Here is an 18,844-nt window from a genome sequence, read left to right as displayed (position 1 = left end):
GCTCAGTGAGATATAAAGTTTCACCATATGGTCTGTATCAAACTAGGAGCTCTCTTCTGCTGGCCAGAGGGAAGTTCTGCTTGCCTCAGATGGACCTTTTTTCTCACTTTTTGATGACCATCTCTGACAGTTACCTGGGACAGAGCTAACTCTGGGACCTGAGTCGTATGGGAGACAAGCTCATTAAAGCAAACAAATGTTTATTTATATAATTACAACATTGTTTTATATTATTTTTATGTACTATTAAATATGTGTAATAAATTATACATTTTATATATTACTGGTTAATTAAAAGGATCAGATCAACTTGCAATCTGCTGTAAGCTGGGAATAAGGAAGAGAACTGTATAAGTGGAAGTAGGGGAGAAGGAACACAGAATGGGACAAAGGGAAAAAGAAAATAGGAAGGATGGAGAGGAGTTAGACTATCCCTTTCAGTAACAGCTGGTTGTTAATTCAGTTCATCTATAACATGAACCTGCACCTTAAGAGAAATCTCCCCATCCAGCCTGCAAAATTTTTATTATAATTAGAGGAACTTTGTATCTTTTGGTACACCACCTCATTGGAAAAAGTTATCAAAGCTCAATAGCCAGTCTGTGAAGAAAAGAAAACCTGAAGGACACTGTGTGGCCACATGACCTCATTTTCTCTAGAAAATGTACTTATCAGGTATCAGGGAGACTGAAGCATGAGCTAGTACACTTGTAGCACCCATAGTGAACTGACTAAAATGACTCGTTTAAACACAGGAAAAATACATGTGTAGATGAAGCTGATACTTGCAGTGATCTCCTTAGTCAAACATAGCTAATGAAAGACTAATCTGAAAATGCAGGGGAAAAAATTCATACAAGGAAAGAATGAAGAATGATGTGTAATACTGAATTATGTACTTGCTCATATTTGACCACTTTACTGTCATGTTTTGGAGGTTTTTTTTATTAAAAAAAAGGAAATAGTGAAGTTCCTTCAGTTTTACAGCATGAAGCTAAGATGAATGAGAACAAATGTGCAAAAAATGTACATCGTTTCTGCTATAATGACAAGAGTTATTGCCTGCTTTTTTTTTTTTTTTTTTTTTTTTTTTAATTTAAAGACAATGAGAAAAATGCAATTAAATGTTTTGAAAGTTTGTCATCATCATTCAGTCACATTCATTATTTATGAATGAATCGGGTACCTCAGTTCTAGTTTGCCATCACAATTGAATGGAACTGCAGTGAAACATTACAATATGTTGTCTTGCAATGAAGAATGTACAAAGAGTAACTAAGCGACACACCATACTAATGTCTATTGTCAGAAAAAGGGAAGAGTTTACTCTGAAATCCAGGTATTCATAAACTTAATTTTGTGTATCTAGCAAACAAAAATTTTATCTTCTTAAGTCAAAAGAGCTCTTTTGTTTATTAAAATATTTTAAAATTAGAAATTACTATATATATTATATATATAATATATATTACTATATATATTATATATATATTATATATATAATATATATATATATTTGTCTCTAAAAAATGTAACTGAATATGACTTACCTTGAAGTAGAGCAGCAATTTGGAGTGACTGTTGAGATGGATGTTCTTTAAGAATATCTAAAACTGTTCTACCCAAATTGTCCTTTATGTTGGTATCAATTCCTGAAAAAGAGAATGATCTGTGGTGGAAATTTTAATCTCAAGTACTTCTGATTATAAATGTGGCATATCAGACTCAATTATATGACAAATTGAATGCAAGCAGTTATACAACTGTAGCAGATTAACAGCTGTGTTACAGTTGAAGTATAACATCCATTTCTGTTTAAAGCTTGAGTAGCCTAAAATTCACATGCTGACATGGATTGTTTTTATGTTTCTGTCACTCACGACAATATAAAGTAACCTTCTTTAACCAAATTTAGGGGTACTTTAACAGACTGTTTCTAAGAAACAACCATTCTGAAAAGAATGTTTTATAAAATCAAGAAATACTCTGAATTTTTTTCCTACATGTCTTGATTCTAACTCTCCCCAGTCTTCTCTAATTCATTGGGTATTTTTCTAGTGTCTACTACTAGTATGTGTGTTGGGAGCAACACTGAAAAAGTTATTAACCTTCAACGTTTTGTACTCCCTGAAAAGACTGAAATACCCATAAGTAGTGTAAGGGCTGTATGAAAAGCCAGAACATTTACTCACAGACTGCTCAAACTGTTGACAAAGTAATTGGCTCAGACTGTGAACATACTCACAAATATGTAAGTTTGAGGCTTATCCTAGATAGGTCTCAGAGAATACGATGCACATGCTGCTGCATGAATCTTCACCTTTGTCTTGTGGGGACTTTGGTAATGTTTAACTTATGGTATGAGAATGAAGTTGTTTTTTAATTAAGATGTACTTTCAGGAAAAAGTAGAGGGATGAAAGAACCGGAATAAGATTCTTCTCAGGAAACTGAATAGAGGAAATCAGAAGAAGCAGGATTTATGAAGATGTTCTGGAAGCAAGATGGGACCTCTCTACTCACCAGAAAAAGCTGCAGCTTTTGCTATTTCCTTACTGAAGGAGAGTTTCCTAATTCATTTTGTGAGAAAGAGATATTTGTTTTCTCAATGAAAATAAAGCCAAAAGATTGTTGGGCTAGTTAGCTATGGTATCTTACTTTCAGAGTCTGAAGACACCAACTTACACTTTTCCTTTGCAGTGCTACTCATAACATCTGAGCCATTTTTGAAGCACAACTAGGATTATTAGATGAAAAGGGACCAGGTGAGGAACACTGCAGAAGTGCAGAGCATTTAGAGTTGAAGGAATTCACAGTGAAGTTCCTACTCCAATGTCTTGTACAATCATACAGTGGTAGAGGCTATAACATGTACTAGTCTTTGAGAAGTATTATTTATCTGTGGTCTAAGGGCTTCCCATATTTCTGTGATATTCTCCATTCCTTACTATTTATGTGAATTAATATAAAGAGGCCCTACCTTTCTGAGGGCATGTGCAGATCCCTTTCTGCCTCCTCCCTAGTCATTCATACGGAAAAACATTTTGGAAGAACCTTTTTTTTCTGAAAGTAGATCTCAGATCACATATACACAAACTGAGATTTGGTTGAGGAGCTGTGACATTCCTTCTTTTGTATGGTATAATCCCATAAGCACTGATAATAAAGATCAGTAAAAACCTCACTATAATGGAATTTCATGTATCTCAGAAGAGTTGTTTGTGGATATGCTCATCTTCATTGGTCTTCTTACTTATCTGAGAAGACAGTTATTCAGATAACAATTTACCTCAAATAATACCTGGACAACCTTGGTCAGATTGCTAGTGGCAGTGAAACAGAATAATTAGACCTTGTACATGGGAGCTCTGAAATTTTTTAAATGGAGATTAAATCCCCAGAATCTTGCTTAATAAAAAGCCAGAACTGCGCAGTGGCATATCACCTCTTTTTAATGCATGGCAAAATGACTAAAAATAAGTGTCTGCAAAACAGGAAACAAAGAGTTAGAGTATATGGAATCTCCATAATGTAATAACACTGTCATCTCTGAGTGATGACATATGATCAAACTTCCTTCACAGTGATTACAGAACAGTTCGGGGAGGAAAGCCAATAGACAGCTTAGGTCAGTTCAGGCATAGTGACAAGAGACTACACTGCTTTATAATCTTAAAGTTATGGAGACCACCACAGGCTCCAATAAATGGAATAAAAGAAGAAATGGGACAATAATGCCTTTTATTTCCTTGCTGAACCTGAATACTCTTGGCTGTCTTTCAGAGTGAATAAAAAAAAAAAAAAAAAATCATGTAGCCATTTCATTCTCAGAACACATTTATTCTCAGAAAACAGTGGCATACACTGACTCATACATGGAATTTCTGAGTCTTAGTGAAAACATTACTTTTGTTCTTGTTGTGTATCTTCATTTCTTATTCTAAAATAACTTTATTTTAATGATAATTACATGTGATTATATTTGCAAGGGCTGAGAAACATAACAGTAATTTGAATCAACAAAATGTGAGAAGGCAAACACCGGATTAGGATTACTTAGAGTAGTTGTTCAGTGCCTCCTGTAAGTTAAATTTACCTGTTTCAAGCAAAATGCGTACTACTTCCACCTTTCCAAACAGGGCTGCTTCATGTAGTGCACTCCCTTTTTCTGTCTAGAAAAACAAAAATATTGTGATATTTAAAATACAAATCTAAAATACCAAGGAATCTCTTTGAAAATAATACATTTAGCAAATAAGTATTTATTTTTTTCCCTCTATATTATTAAATAATATTGAACGGGTAAGAAAAAATAATACCCTAACATTTTTTTTCTTCAAAATAAGAACATAAATGCTGTCAGATCTACTATAAAAATTAACAAATATATAAGAAAATATAAGGCATGTGAAATAAAACTCCCAATTAACAAAACTGCATTTGTGCAAAATTTCTAACTCCTGTTATGGGCAGTGAGAAGGTAATTAGTAGTCAGTGGAACATAGCTATTCAGCTTACATATAGACATCTACACTTAGGTATTTTAGTCTGAAAGTGGATCACACCCTAAGGGTTCGATTCAGTTACACAGTGAGAGCTGCCCGAGGATACCCCACCTGGCCTCCAGCTGTTATTCCAGTTGATGCTGCCTTTGATCTGCATCTTCTCTGCCCCATGCAGATGTCTTGGATACCCTAAGGCACTTCTATCATTAGAAGTTTATATTTAGATCATTTAAACCCTGCCTTAGACATCTGTGAGCCTGATTTTGCAGAATTCCTTGACACAAAATTCTATGTGAATGGGAATTTTGCTTAAATGTAAAGCTCTGAAAATAAACTAACTCTCTTAACAAGCTACTTATATTATTTTGTATTGCTGACTGTTACTTCAGAATCTGAACATTGTTTGGAAATGCCTTTCCAAACAATAGCATCAGCAATAGATAAAGCACTATTAGATCTCACTGAATCTCTGGCTCATCTGCTTTTTTTGGATAATAAATTAGTTTTTGAGTGGTTTTGATTTGGGGGCAACTGTTAAAGAATTTGCTGATTGTATTATTCACTTTTGCTACATTTCTGTCCAAATGCAGCTGTCATTTTTGTTATGATGGAAAGACTTCTGGGGGAAAAAAAAAAAAAAAAAAAAAAAAAAATTATTTTAACTCTGAAATAAAATAGTACTTTATTATTTTTAGCTAAATTAAAATGCACCACTGTTACAGAGATGCAAGTAGATACTTAGAAATAATCAGTGATCTTGAGGTGGGATGTGGGCACATGGTAAGCATACATATACGTTCTATCAGTTGAGCCTGAAAATTTGTTATGTCCTTAATAGGAACACTCTTTATCTTTCTTCATATTTAGTACGTGGATGTATAAAGTAGAGCATGCCAAATGGCAATTACATTCAGCATATCAGGTATACTATTGGTATAACAGATAGGAGAAGAAAGTCAATAAGATAATATGCATATGAAATACATAACTCAAGACAATTTCTAATCTCTCCATTTTTGGAAGCAATCCAGATGTACATTCACGGACATTTCGAACAAGAAAACTAAATATTGGGATTTATATAGAGATAATTTCAGACTCCTTCATTCAGAAAGCATCTACAGGAGTTTTGCACTAACTGTGACCACCTCAAACACTGGGTGATTCTTCAATAAAATAGGGCAACCACAAAGGTACACACAGAGCTTAAGGTGCAGCTCAGAAATTACTGGGTATGGAAACAGTTCTAATAAAGGGCATTGATAGCTAGAGGTCTGATTATTGAAAAAGGCTTGACCTCAGAAATCTCACAAAATGCTTTGACACAACCTATTTTCAGCCTATTGCCTTCAGTGTTTGTGCAGATATAGCATTTCCTTTGGACTGGTCACTTACTGAAATGAAAAAACCTTAAGACTATTGGGTGGACCTGGTACTGTTAACATACAGTTCATTGTCATCAAGGATGTGAAGTAGAGTGTTGGCCCCTGCAGTATTTGACTTAGGAAAGATAGAAAGTGAAATTCAAAAGCCATAATGGGGAGAGGCTTGGCATGGTAACCTGTCAGAGAAGAAGGCCAATGGGATCCTAGCCTGCATCAAGAGGAGTGTGGACAGCAGGTCAAGAGAAGTGATCCTCTCCCTCTACTCAGCTCTGGTGAGGCCACACCTGGAATATTTTGTGCAGTTCTGGGCTCCCCAGTACAAGAGGAAAGTAGAAATTCCAGAGAGGGTCCAGCATAGAGCCACAATGATGATTAAGAGATTGGAGCATCTGTCCTATGAGGAAAGGCTAAGAGAGCTGGGCCTGTTTAGCCTAGAGAAGAGGAGATTGAGAGGGGATCTTTTCAACCTCTATAAATACCTGAGGGGACAATGTAAAGTGGAAGGAGCCAAACTCTTCTCAGTGGTGGCCAGTGATGGGACAAAGGGTAATGGGTATAAATTGAACCACAGGAGGTTTCATCGCTATATGAGGAAGAACTTATTTACAGTTTGGGTGACAGAGCACTGGAACAGGCTGCCCAGAGAGGTTGTGGAGTTTCCTTTTTTGGAGATATTCAAAACCCCACCTGGTTGTGATCCTGTGTAACATGCTCTAGGGGACCTTGCTTGAGCAGGGGATTGGACCAGACAAACTCCAGAGGTCCCTTCCAACCTCAGCTATTCTGTGATTCTGTAAGGGATAATAATGACAGCGATGAATATTTGCATCTATAGAGTACTTGGCTCTGGTGAGGCCGCACCTCGAGTACTATGTTCAGTTTTGGGCCCCTCACTACAAGAAGGACATTGAGGTACTCAAGTGTGTCCAGAGAAGGTTGACAAAGCTGGTGAGGGGCCTGGAGAACAAGTCTTATGAGGAGCGGCTGAGGGAGCTGGGATTGTTCAGCCTGCAGAAGAGGAGGCTCAGGGGTGACCTTATCACTCTCTATAAGTACCTTAAAGGAGGCTGTAGGGAAGTGGGGATCGGTCTATTCTCCCACATGCCCGGTGATAGGACGAGGGGGAATGGGCTAAAGTTGCACCAGGGGAGGTTTAGGTTGGATATTAGAAGAAAACTTCTTTACTAAAATGGTCATTAGGCTTTGGAATGGGCTGCCCAGGGAAGTGGTTGAGTCACCATCCCTGGAGGTCTTTAAAAGACATTTAGATTTAGAGCTTAGTGATATGGTTTAGTGGTTTAGTGGAGGACTTGTTAGTGTTAGGTTAGTGTTAGGACTAGGTGATCTTGACCTCTTCCAACCTAGATGATTCTGTGATTCTGTGAGATGCCAGCAATGAAATCCACAGAGTTTCAAATGTTATCAGAAGCCTCAGCACTAATTTTTAGTCCTACAGATGAAGTGTAGGAAGAGAAACCAGATGTGTCTTGGCTGAAATTGTAGAGAGATTTCTGTATTAACATTAATAAGGAACCTTTTTCAGTGGGAAAATCCAACATACTTTAATGACTACATCTATCTAGAATCCATTTGTGTGGGATGATCAGGATTAATGCTCTGGAATCAACTCCTTAGAGAACAAGGAAGAGAACTGATCCTTAGATTCCTTAGTTAAGAGGTGGGAAAGGTCGTGATATGACAATTATCAGAACTGGAAGTAGTCCTTTCTATTGATCAAAGTTACCCAAATCAGAGAGACTGAAGGGAAGGCAAGTAACAGTTGACCAAATCATATATCTCATAAGAAATGAAATGAATATTAACATGAGAAGAGGAAATTTGCTGGTGATGTCTAAGACAAATAAATCTGGGGACAACCTGAGAGCATCCAAAGCCAAATGATATATATATATTTTCTTCTTGCATTTTCTTGTTCCTTTATGTATTCTATGGTGGTATTTCCTGTCATATCTGTACATGATCCTGAAACTCTTTGCAGGTATACTGCACTGCCCTGAGTTCCAGGGCAGTCTTTGCTTTACAGCTCCAAGCTATCAGTCAATGTTAATGAATGCCATATCCGAGAAATGAGGCATATGTTACAAACAATCTGTCAGGAAGTGGAATTTGAAAGACACACCATATAAACAGTGGACTGATTTGTCCACTATGTAGGTGATTTTCTAAACAAGAAGAGAAATATTACCAGCAAATTGAAAGAAAATCAGTATGGGAATTTGGAGATTGAAAACAGACTTGTGAAAAGCAGATGTATAATCCTGCATGAGATGTCACAAGGATGAATGCTGACGTAAATCCTAAAAGCTCTAGGCAGGATTTCATGGTAATAGTGAATACCTAATGAGTGAATCAGATCCCTCTTGACCCAAAAAAACTGTCCAGAAGGCAGAGCCGTCCTTGTTAGCAACGTGTTCAGTTACCAAACTCCATTTTAATATAAGGTGCTGATGCTCATGATGAACAGAGCCAAGAGTTACTGGGAGGACTGGCAGAGTAGATTCATATCCCTTTGTAAATGTACATGTGGACTACTATTTGAAGACAGAAATCATGTTTTTTGTTGTTGTTTTGGGTGCAATAGAGTACATTACTTAAACTGGAAGTATTAAAAATGTAGTTGCAAATAATCTCTGTATTCTATATTATGTTAGTATATGTATATGTATAGTTTTTAAGTGTAGATCTTTTTCAATTATAAGGGTGTACATATGTGCTAATTTACTCTTGATGTCTATACTACATCAAGTAAACTTGAAATTTATAGACAATATTCTCTGCTTCACTCTCTAAAGCTTTCATTGCCTTGGATCATATAGCAAAGTGAACACTACCATAATATCTAGAAATTCTTCCACAGTAACATTTAATGAAAAAAAGACAATATTTTTTCATGAACACAGTGAGTTACAGTCTGTTTTAGTTTGCACCAATGTATTATATATCAATTCCCTGACTTAAGTTTTCTGTGTACTAAATATAAAGAACTATAGCACAAACTGTTCTAAGCATGTAATAAAATGTCCCTGCCCCAACTAGCTTACAGCTAAATACAGGCAGAATGTTAGAGCTGGGCACACAAAACAAGCAAGGACATTGCGAGTAAGAACACCAAGATACACAGATCAATTTGGTGAACAATTTGCAGGCTCATATAAAAGCATTAAGGTTTTTATTAGAATTGCTTGTTGTTTTTGTTTTAATTATGTAAATATGTGAGAGCTTGTAATTAGGCTACTTGTCTAGTCATATTAATTGGCAATTTACTATATGTTTGATATGGGTTTCAGAGATGATCTGAATCACAGGGTGGTAGCTTTGCAAATTGATTCATGGAATATCCACCATACATAGTGACATCAAAAAGGGACATAACTCTTTGCAGAACTTCAGTGACAAGCAATGGAAATTGCCATCATTACTGAGTCAGACAGGGAAAGCAAATAGGGGTAGATAAAAGTGGGATAGGCAGATGGGGCCAAAGTTGCAAAGTTATTTACAACTATAAAATTACTGTTTAGATGAAACATACTGTACTGTCCAGTATCTTATTTTATACTGGGTCCAAAATCTATCACTCACCAAAACCTGTGTATTTTTCATATGTTTCAATTAAAATGAAAACTTCAAAACATAAAGAGATTAAGCAAATTTGCCCACTTCTAAATAATTTCAGATTGAAGGATATTGGATAGACCTGGGAAATGAATAAAATGTGTGATTAATTCAATCAAAAATTAAATGCTATCTATTATTAGTCCAAATATTTGCTATGATCAGAAGTGCTCTGGGAGTACAGAAGAGAAAGAGAACATGGCTAAAGTAAGCTTCCCATTTAAACAAACAAATATTTACATTTACAGAGAGTGATATCAGATAGGCTACTTCTATAATTGTCTCTTTACATTCTGGTAACTCTTTATTGCTGATAAACTGAATTTATTTAATGTGTATGAATGTGTACAATTTTATTTACCACATGGGATTATATTTTGTATATTGTTCTTTCCCAATCAGTGATGCAGAGGAATTTAATGAATATTAAACCACTGAGTTCATTTTAACTAACAGGCTGATATTGTATGCTCTGCTCATTTTAATGAGCTGACAGTTATCATCCACAAAGATGTTTTTAGAGGTTATAGAAGTTAATATGTGCAGAGCCAACTTTCCAATATGCTAAGATGCAGAATTAAAGAAACATATTGATGGAGAAAATGGATACTGCTGAGGAAATAAATAAATTATATTTCCTTATGGCACTGCAAAAGTTAAAAAAAAAAAAAGTCTAAAAATAACAAAGAAAAATAGGAATATAAATAACTTAAAAATTCGATTGTCAAAAAACTAACAAACCAATCTTAGGATTTTATTGTGCATGGCAAATAGATCATCATTACTGAAAGAACCTTTCATTTCCACTTAAGAGATGTCATTGTATAAAATTTGCAGCCACTATATTAAAAAAAAAAAATCGTGAAAAAAAAATGGTATAACTATAGATAGAAATAGCTTAGGAGAATTCACAGTAGTGCTAAAAATATCTAGATTACATAAGAGGAAGAACACATTTCATAAAAGCATTGTGTAATATTCAACCCTCATGTAACCATCAGTTTGTAAGTTGCCATGACAGAGACTGTTTTTCTTCAATTATTCTATTTCTTAAGCATCAATTCAAGCATCATTTCAGTCTCTATCTGTCTTTCTCCCCATTAATTTGCTACAGATAGAAAAGAAATTGCACATTCAGAAATATATATTTGAGAGTTCAGTTATGTGTTGCTTTAGCATTAAACTTTTCTAAATTACTGAAGTTGTAGTGATAGGAAATTACAGCTGAAACAAAAACGCTGCATGAGTTAGCTTTTGCAAGTGAATCACTTCTTAGTAAAGAAAATTAAAAGCAAATTTCATGCTGCCCTAGATGCAAACAAACTGGTAGGCAAATACACAAGAAGGCAATACACAAGAAGGCAAAGCACAGAAGAAAATCTGTTTCAGTTCAAAATAGTTTGAAGCAACTAACAATGCCAACTTTAAAGGTACTAGAGCTAATAAAAGTTGTAAAATAATTTTCAAATAATGATATTTGATCATAATATATATTAAGATTTTGTTTGCCTTTTTTTCATTTATCTTTTCTCTCCCACTTTACATTCTTTTTGTCAAAAGCTACAAAAAATAAAAAATAATAATAAAAAAAGCCTTGATTGAAAATCCATGAATAACAAAAGTGCATGGAGACAGGTGTAATCTTTCCTAGTGTACAAAGGTGTTTGATTAAATATGATGGAAGCTTAATGGCAACAGATCTTAGCCAAAGTTTAGGCAAATTCACAAGATTGATTAGTCCCTATTGATAAAGAATGCCTGGATGTGGCTCTAAGATAGATGTGTTTAGTTTTTTCAGTTTGAACATAGATACAAAATAGAAACCACTTTAATTCGAAGTGCATTATTTATACTAAAACAGCAAGAAATCTACTTTTAATCTGAAGATAAAACACATTTTAACCTCAGATAAAGTACACCACCAATCAAATAAAGAGAAATCTTGATTTCACACATAACAGAATCAGGTCTTCTGTAGTTAAAAGTCTTAGACACTTTCCACTGCAACAAAGTGGATGTAAAATTTACTGTTACTGTACCTTCTCTCTATTCCCATCTATACCACTTTTATTTAAAGTTACCCCTTCTACACCATTTTATTGTATTGTGCATGAAATTACATGCATGAAACAGCTAATATATTGGAGGCAGTAGCTGCAGGAGTGTATTGCTATAGAATTTTCTTTTAGATTTATACAACAAATATTTAGAAAAGGAAAAAGAAATCAAAATTATTATCACTTATTTGCTTCATTTTTAGAATGGGATAGCCCTGGGTAAATGAGGTGTAATATATATATTTATAGGAATGATCAATATGATTTCCATATCTACACAGATCTTACTTGAGAACACATAATATGGGTTGTAAAAGATAAATGTATATTATATATATTATATTATTATATTGTAGCATTTCTAACAAAGTAAATGCAAGAATATATCAAAGGAAAAAAAAAGAGTTGCATTTCAATCATATTCTAAGGATAAAGGAAAGTAAGTAAAGATAGGAAAAAAGGAGGAAAGGAAGGAGGGAAGAAATTGTGCACTAACTTGGCAGCTGACATCCATTCCAGCCTCCAGAAGCACCTGTACAACAGCTTTGTGGCCATTACGTGCAGCAAGATGCAAAGGTGTGTGTTTTCTTGTATTACAGTTCATCAGGTTTGGATATGCCTTGATGATCATTTTTACAACACGCAGACGTCCATAAAGTGCTGCCAAATCCAGAGGTGTTTCTAGTTTGTTGTTCCTTATTGTAGGGTCTGTTAGCTCTTCCAACAAAACAGCAACTACTTCTGAATGACCATATTGAGCTGCACAATGCAATGCTGTTTCATTTTCATTGTTCTGTTAAAACAAAACAAAAGCTTCAGAAATTCATGTTTAGTCACACAATGGAATGGCTCTGCTTGCATAAATTGCCTCCATGAGATAACTACCTAGGTAGGGTTTGCAATATAATGTATGGTAATACATGCTAAATACTTCAGAATGACTCCACTAAAATTTTACTAATAATACATTAATACTTCAGCTTTGTGAGTCTCAAACAGATCAAGTCACTGTGTGTCCACATTGTTCCCAATAAATTTTTAACAACATGACCCCAAAAAACATGTTGCTCATGATGATATGCCAAAACCTGTAACCCTTCTGGATTCAACTGTTCCTGAAATCCCAGTCAAGTCCTTCACTTAGAAATATCCTGACATTTAAGTCTCTCTTCTCAGTATAGTTAATTTTAAATCATAGAATTTGGTTATTAGAGTAGTAAAAATACAGAGAAAAACTGTGTAATGAAAGTATGTCAGGCGCAAGGCTACTTTCATATATCACTATAAAAGTTTACTAAAGACAATAATCAAAGCTTGGAAAAAGTTAAAATAGCAACTGTCAATATTCAAAAGACTTTGCATATGACATTTTAAGGCATATGAGTATTTGTATGCTGTGGATGATGTGTGGTTTTCTTTCATAAAACAACTCCACTCCAAAGTCTTTCCCCCAGAATCTTAAATAATCTTAATAATAAATAAATAATGGGAATAAGCAGTATTCCTTAGCTGCTTTCTTCCAGTTCCTCCTGTATACTTGCAATCCCAGACAAGTCAGTTCAGGCAGAGAGGAAATAAATAATTTATAAAGCTCTCTGAATTCTGTATGCCACCTATATTATTAATATATCATATGTAGTCACTATGAAGATTTAAAAGAGGCTAGACACTATAAATTTAAAAACTATGTACATCAACTGCCTCTTCTGATATATCATGTATAAAATTTTGTGACAGTTGGATAGGTTTTAAAAGTAGAAACTCAATAAGCCAATGTGCCATATAAAGAATTACAAATTTAATGTAAAATCAAAAAAGATACTAACGAAGCAAAGAAATTCAGTTTTGAAGAAAGAAGAGGTAAGTCTGAACCAACAGGTTATATTTCTAAAGGAAACAACTGAAGAAAGTTCTGGGAACAGTAAAAAAATGTAGGTAAAAATGTCTTTTGAAAGACAGAAAGAGTTAGAGAGTCAGAGAAATGAGGGTTTGGGTTTTACTCAAAAGCTAGACAGGATGATTGCATAGTAATACCTAGAAATATTTTTTTTACTTTATTATTTTTTTTGTTATTGTTACTGTTGTTGTTTTTATTATTATTATTATTTCCTGGTAACATTGCTCCTAATTTTATAATCAATAATTGAAAACTCTGCTTTGTGATTTTAACATTACTCTTACTTTAATCTCATTTTGTGATTTAATATGACTCAGATGAACCTGGGAGACAGCAGACACAGATCAATACATTCAGAAATATTTATGCTGCAAATAAACTCTTCAGGTAACTGTAACACCATACATGTTTGAGGATCCCAAAGGTAATGTGTTTCCTGACAGGCTGCAAGACATAAGTTGGAAAGTAGGAAGAAACAGGTAGAAAGTGAGAGGTTTCCATTGGTAGGTATGACTTGATGAGTAATAATTATTTGAATCATTGTGAATTATTCAGGCCACACCATGGTCTTTCCTCTATTACACAAACTGTAAATTCAGGTAAAAATACGTACTATCAAAATACCACATGGCTGCAATGATTTACCAACTACCTGTGACATGCTTTTTGAGTTCTACTGAAGCCTAACATGTCCTTTATAGGATATAGACATGTCCGAAGACTGGACCAAACATTTTTTTTTTGTACAGTGGTATACCCACAATTTGTAACCAGTTTATTGGAATGTATTTATACAGTTTATTAGAACCTATTTATAAAAGCATAGATTTTCAATATTTCATGGACAGAACTATATAGATGAACAGGCTATTGCAGTATAATGTTGTGTACAATTACCACAATTAAGTATGAAAATCAGATGATTATGGTAATTTCTGCCTGCAGTTACAGTATTTACATATCCAATGGAAATAGTTCCACAAAGAAATTAGATGTATATCTACCTCCACATTCTGAGAGGTAAATAGTGAAATACACATTTAGTATATAATTGGCAAACAAAAGTATCTCTCTCTTCAATATCTGCTTATGTGTGATTTTTTTTCAAGCTTTTCTGGATAATATATAAATTATATGGAATCTTTTGCCAATATTATAGTATAAAAATATTCTCATTAAAATTTCAGAGACATAAGATTTAACTTGGCTGTGGTCATTTTCTCAAAAAATGGTGACTGGCCAATTTCAGCATCAGATATAGACATAGAAACCAATTGGTCCAAATTACTGCTGCTGCTCAGTAAACTGAAATTTGCTTCCTCTAAATAAAGAATATCCAAATGAATTTTCATGCGAGGGCATATTTACAGAAAAGTATATTTTAAAACATCATGGAGCATAAGACCATCTGTAAATTTGAACAAAATGTAATTATTTTCAAATGAACATTGTTGAACATTTTTGTATGGTTTGTTCTTCACATTTGCCAAAGTAAATCTACATTTCAGTTAATGAAATGTCAAACTGATTCAAAATCAAAATGAATTAGGTAACAAAGAAATAAAATAGAAGAATCCAACCTGGACAAACATCATATTTGAATTACCTACATGTATGCAGCCATTGCATTGCCTTTATTTTTATCAGAACTGAAAGGTACTACCTAATTAAAATTTAACAATATGACATTCTTCTCTCCTTAAGATATAAATTAATGAACTCAATTCAGGAATAAAAGACAGAATAATTTTTAACTTTCAAAAAGAGAATTACAACTTGTTTAACCATCCTCTAAAATTTTGATTTAATCCTCTTTGACAATTTAGTTGTGTTTACATGAAATAAATCACCTTGGAAACAAACATTTTTCCTGAGGAGAGAGGACAGAGTTTTTAAGTAGGTTTTGACAGAGCCTGCCATCTTCAAATTCAGGAAAGGAGGAAGTGCCTAGTAGATAGATACAGTAGGTTCAGCATTACCAGGGAGACCCCTAAGATGGAGGGGGCTATAACAGTGTATTAAGAGCGATGTGTCAGTAAGTGTTATGAGCTTCCTCCTTAAGGCATTTTTTTTTTATAGAAGACACAGAGTAAGAATTAAAATCAACAAAATAAAGCAAAACAAAAAATAAAAAAGCCTGACATATGATGATAAGAAACGTTGCTAGTTTAAAAGCTGCTGTTATGTGATTTCTTTGGTCACAAAAATGATGTTACTTCTGACTTGTCTAAACTTCTCAGACAATGCTAACTCAGGTGTAACCTTTAAGGTACTGCTTGTCCTTGTATCTCTGAAATTGCTTATTATTTAATATATATATATATATTTGGAAGACCTGAAAAATTATTCTTGAAGAATTTCATGATAATTTCATACTATTGACTATATTTTCAAGCCCAAATGTAAACAGTTGTTCCTCAAGTAGAGAAAGTTTGTGAGTTAACACTCATTGGAGTGAGCAAATAACCTGATAGGAAAATGATTTTGCATGCAAGTTAACATTATGTGATTAGATCTTCAAATCTGGTATCCAAGGACTAAATATTGCATGTAGTACTGAAGAAATACACTAGAATTCTGTTTGAAATTTCAGATATTCATTTCTTGTTAGAAACTACAGAACAGCTGTTAAGATGAAAAGCAGAGACCTGAGGATCAGAGCAAACTAAGAGATATAAAATGTAAGACCAAGGAGAAAAATAGGCCGTTATTATGCAAAATAGAACAAAACAAAAGTCCTTAATGTTCATAATTAATACTATTTTAACCAAATAGTTATTCCTATAGCCCAAATGACCTCTTTCAGAACTAAAGAAGGTACCTTATAATTCATCCCTTACATGGGTCTCTTCATGGGCATGGTCTTGGCATTTTCTAGCCTTTCTCTGAATCTGTTCTCTTCCATATACAGCCAGAATTTAGACTTTTGTTGCTCCAAAATTGAATACTGCCTTCAAAACATTAAGTTTGGTCAGTATTGCAGGCTGTATTACATAATTGAACTAAGAATGCATGCCACAACAAAATCTAGATCGTATTTTAACGTCTATTAATTAGAGGACAGATTAGCAAATCCATTGTACAGAAAATTATTATAGATTGCCAGTCTGATAGTGAAAAGGTACAGTAGATATCCAGGAAATGAATATCTCCTATGAATATTATATAGTTCCTCATAATGCCAGTAATAAACATTAGGCATATGCAAGATTTTGACTGCACAGTTCTGTAGTTCTTTATTTTTGCCAAGTACATTTTAAAGCTCTTGAAGTCCATGCAAGTATTGTACTAGCAATGACTATCAGATAGTGATTTTACAGACATTTCCAGAGAATGTTCAACATCTTTATTATCTGAACATTTTGATGATGAACTTTAAAAGGCAGACTTCCTAAATCACCAAGCCATTTCTTTGTCACATAATCCCCAAGTAGCTGTAGTTACCAAGCAAGACTTTATTTTTTAAGGAAAACTTTTTTGCTACTGCCTCAATTATGAAAGAAGAATTTAAGTTACATAGGATGGAGCACTGTGAAAGTTTGAAAAAAATCTGTATATATAAGGAAATTTATTCAATAGTTTAATAGAGATAAAATGATGCAAAAATAAGGCTTTAATGATTAAGTAATAGCACAGAGAAAAAAATATAGAAATAATATATTCAAGATAGAAAAAGAAATGATTTCAGCATGGTCTGTCTTCATCTATTATAGCAGGTAGGCTGTTTGCCTATGTTTCACCCCTATATGTTAATTCATAAAAAAAAAAAAAAAAAAAAAAAAAAAAGTTTGCCTGATTAATTCAACAAATAGCATGTCATTGTAACTAATTACAATGGGAATTAAAGTGCTTTCTTAGATGCCTAGGTCAAGGGTTGAGCAATTTTACAACAGCAACTCTAAACAGAGCCGAGAATGACAAAAGCTCTTGGAAACAACATTGTGACTTCATTGTCCATTCCCTTTGAGGAGTGAAACAGTTTTTACATGGCACACAGATTTATACAGTTTATGTGGAAAAATAACTAATGGCATCCTTCTTACCATATGTCAGTACTGGACCTGTCTAATTTGAAAATCAGATGGTTTACAATTGTTTACAACAGAAATGTAATATAATGACAAGTATTGTACTTAAACTAGATATCAGTTTTAAGAGGAGAAATATAAAACCAAGTTGGACTTGGACATTTCCCTCTCCCTGTAGTACTACTATATTTCTTTACATTTCTCTTTAAATCTACAAAAAAAAAAAAAAAGAGAAAAAAAAGAAAAAATAGTACAGAGATACAGAAATTCTTTACTGCTACTCAGATCCATTTCCACTTTTTCTTTCTCAGTGCAGTTTAAGCCTCTGTATTCTAATTCCTAATAAACATGTTCGAATGAACATCTTTATTAAAAGATAAAAAAAAAAAAAAAAGAGAAAGCTGAGGTAATCAAGAACTTCTTTGCCTCAGTCTTTACTGGCAGTCTGGCTTCCCATGTCTCTCATTTCCCTGAACCTGTAGTTTGGGTCTGGGGCAGCAAAGTTCCTCCCACTGTAAGCGAAGAGCAGGTTCGAGACCACCTGATGAAACTGAACAGGTACAAATCTATGGGGCCTGACGCCATACATCCCAGGGTCCTGAAGTAACTGGCTAATGGAGTTGCCAAGCCACGCTCCATCATACTTGAAAAGTCCTGGCAGTCAGGTCAAGTCCCAGGTGACTGGAAAAGGGGAAACACCACTCCCATATTTATATAGGGTAGAAAAGAGGAGCCAGGGAACTACAGACTGCTGAGCCTCACCTCTGTGCCTAGAAAGATCACGGAACAGATCCTCCTTGAAGCAATGTCAAGGTACATGCAAGAAAAAGAGGTGATCCAAGACAGCCAGAATGGCTTCACCAAGGGCAAATCACGCCTGACAAATCTGGTGGCCTTCCATGATGGTGTGACTGCATCAGTTGAAGAGGGAAAACCAACCAAAGTCATCTACTTGGACTTCTGCAAGGCCTTTGACATGATGTCCAAATTTGACCGATATGGATTTGAAAGGTGGACCATTCAATGGATAAGGAATTGGCTTGCAGGTCACACCCAGCAAGTGATAGTCAATGACTCTTTGTCCAGGTGGAGGCCGGTGACAAGTGGTATCCCTCAGGAGTCTTGGGACCATTGTAGTTTAGTATCTTTATCAACACAGACAATGGGATCAAGTGTATCAAGAAATGTCAAACAGCATTAAGGAAGTGTGTGTTCTTTATGACTGTTACAATTTGACACACTGAAAAAATCCACAGTGCATTAAATATGTAAATGTAAGTAAAATATGTTCAGAGAGAAAAAGAGGAATATTCACACAACAGAGAACACCACCTAGAAATT

At 34.4% G+C, this 18,844-nt stretch overlaps 1 protein-coding gene across 7 annotated transcripts in view; it reads right to left on the bottom strand.

Moving 5' to 3' along the window:
• Positions 1 to 18,844, bottom strand: part of ANKS1B (ankyrin repeat and sterile alpha motif domain containing 1B) — a 444,131-nt gene that overhangs the window by 369,645 nt on the left and 55,642 nt on the right. For all 7 annotated transcript variants that reach the window (XM_035336443.1, XM_035336434.1, XM_035336452.1 and 4 more), the window contains 3 exons: positions 12,075 to 12,371; positions 4,095 to 4,170; positions 1,551 to 1,652 (listed from right to left, as the gene is read on the bottom strand). In XM_035336443.1, coding sequence (XP_035192334.1) covers positions 1,551 to 1,652; positions 4,095 to 4,170; positions 12,075 to 12,371 — 475 coding nt within the window. The remainder of the gene's footprint in view (positions 1 to 1,550; positions 1,653 to 4,094; positions 4,171 to 12,074; positions 12,372 to 18,844) is intronic.

Source organism: Oxyura jamaicensis, chromosome 1 (genome assembly GCF_011077185.1).
Source record: "Oxyura jamaicensis isolate SHBP4307 breed ruddy duck chromosome 1, BPBGC_Ojam_1.0, whole genome shotgun sequence".
Lineage (NCBI taxonomy): Eukaryota > Metazoa > Chordata > Aves > Anseriformes > Anatidae > Oxyura > Oxyura jamaicensis.
This window is presented reverse-complemented; position numbering and strand designations above follow the sequence as displayed.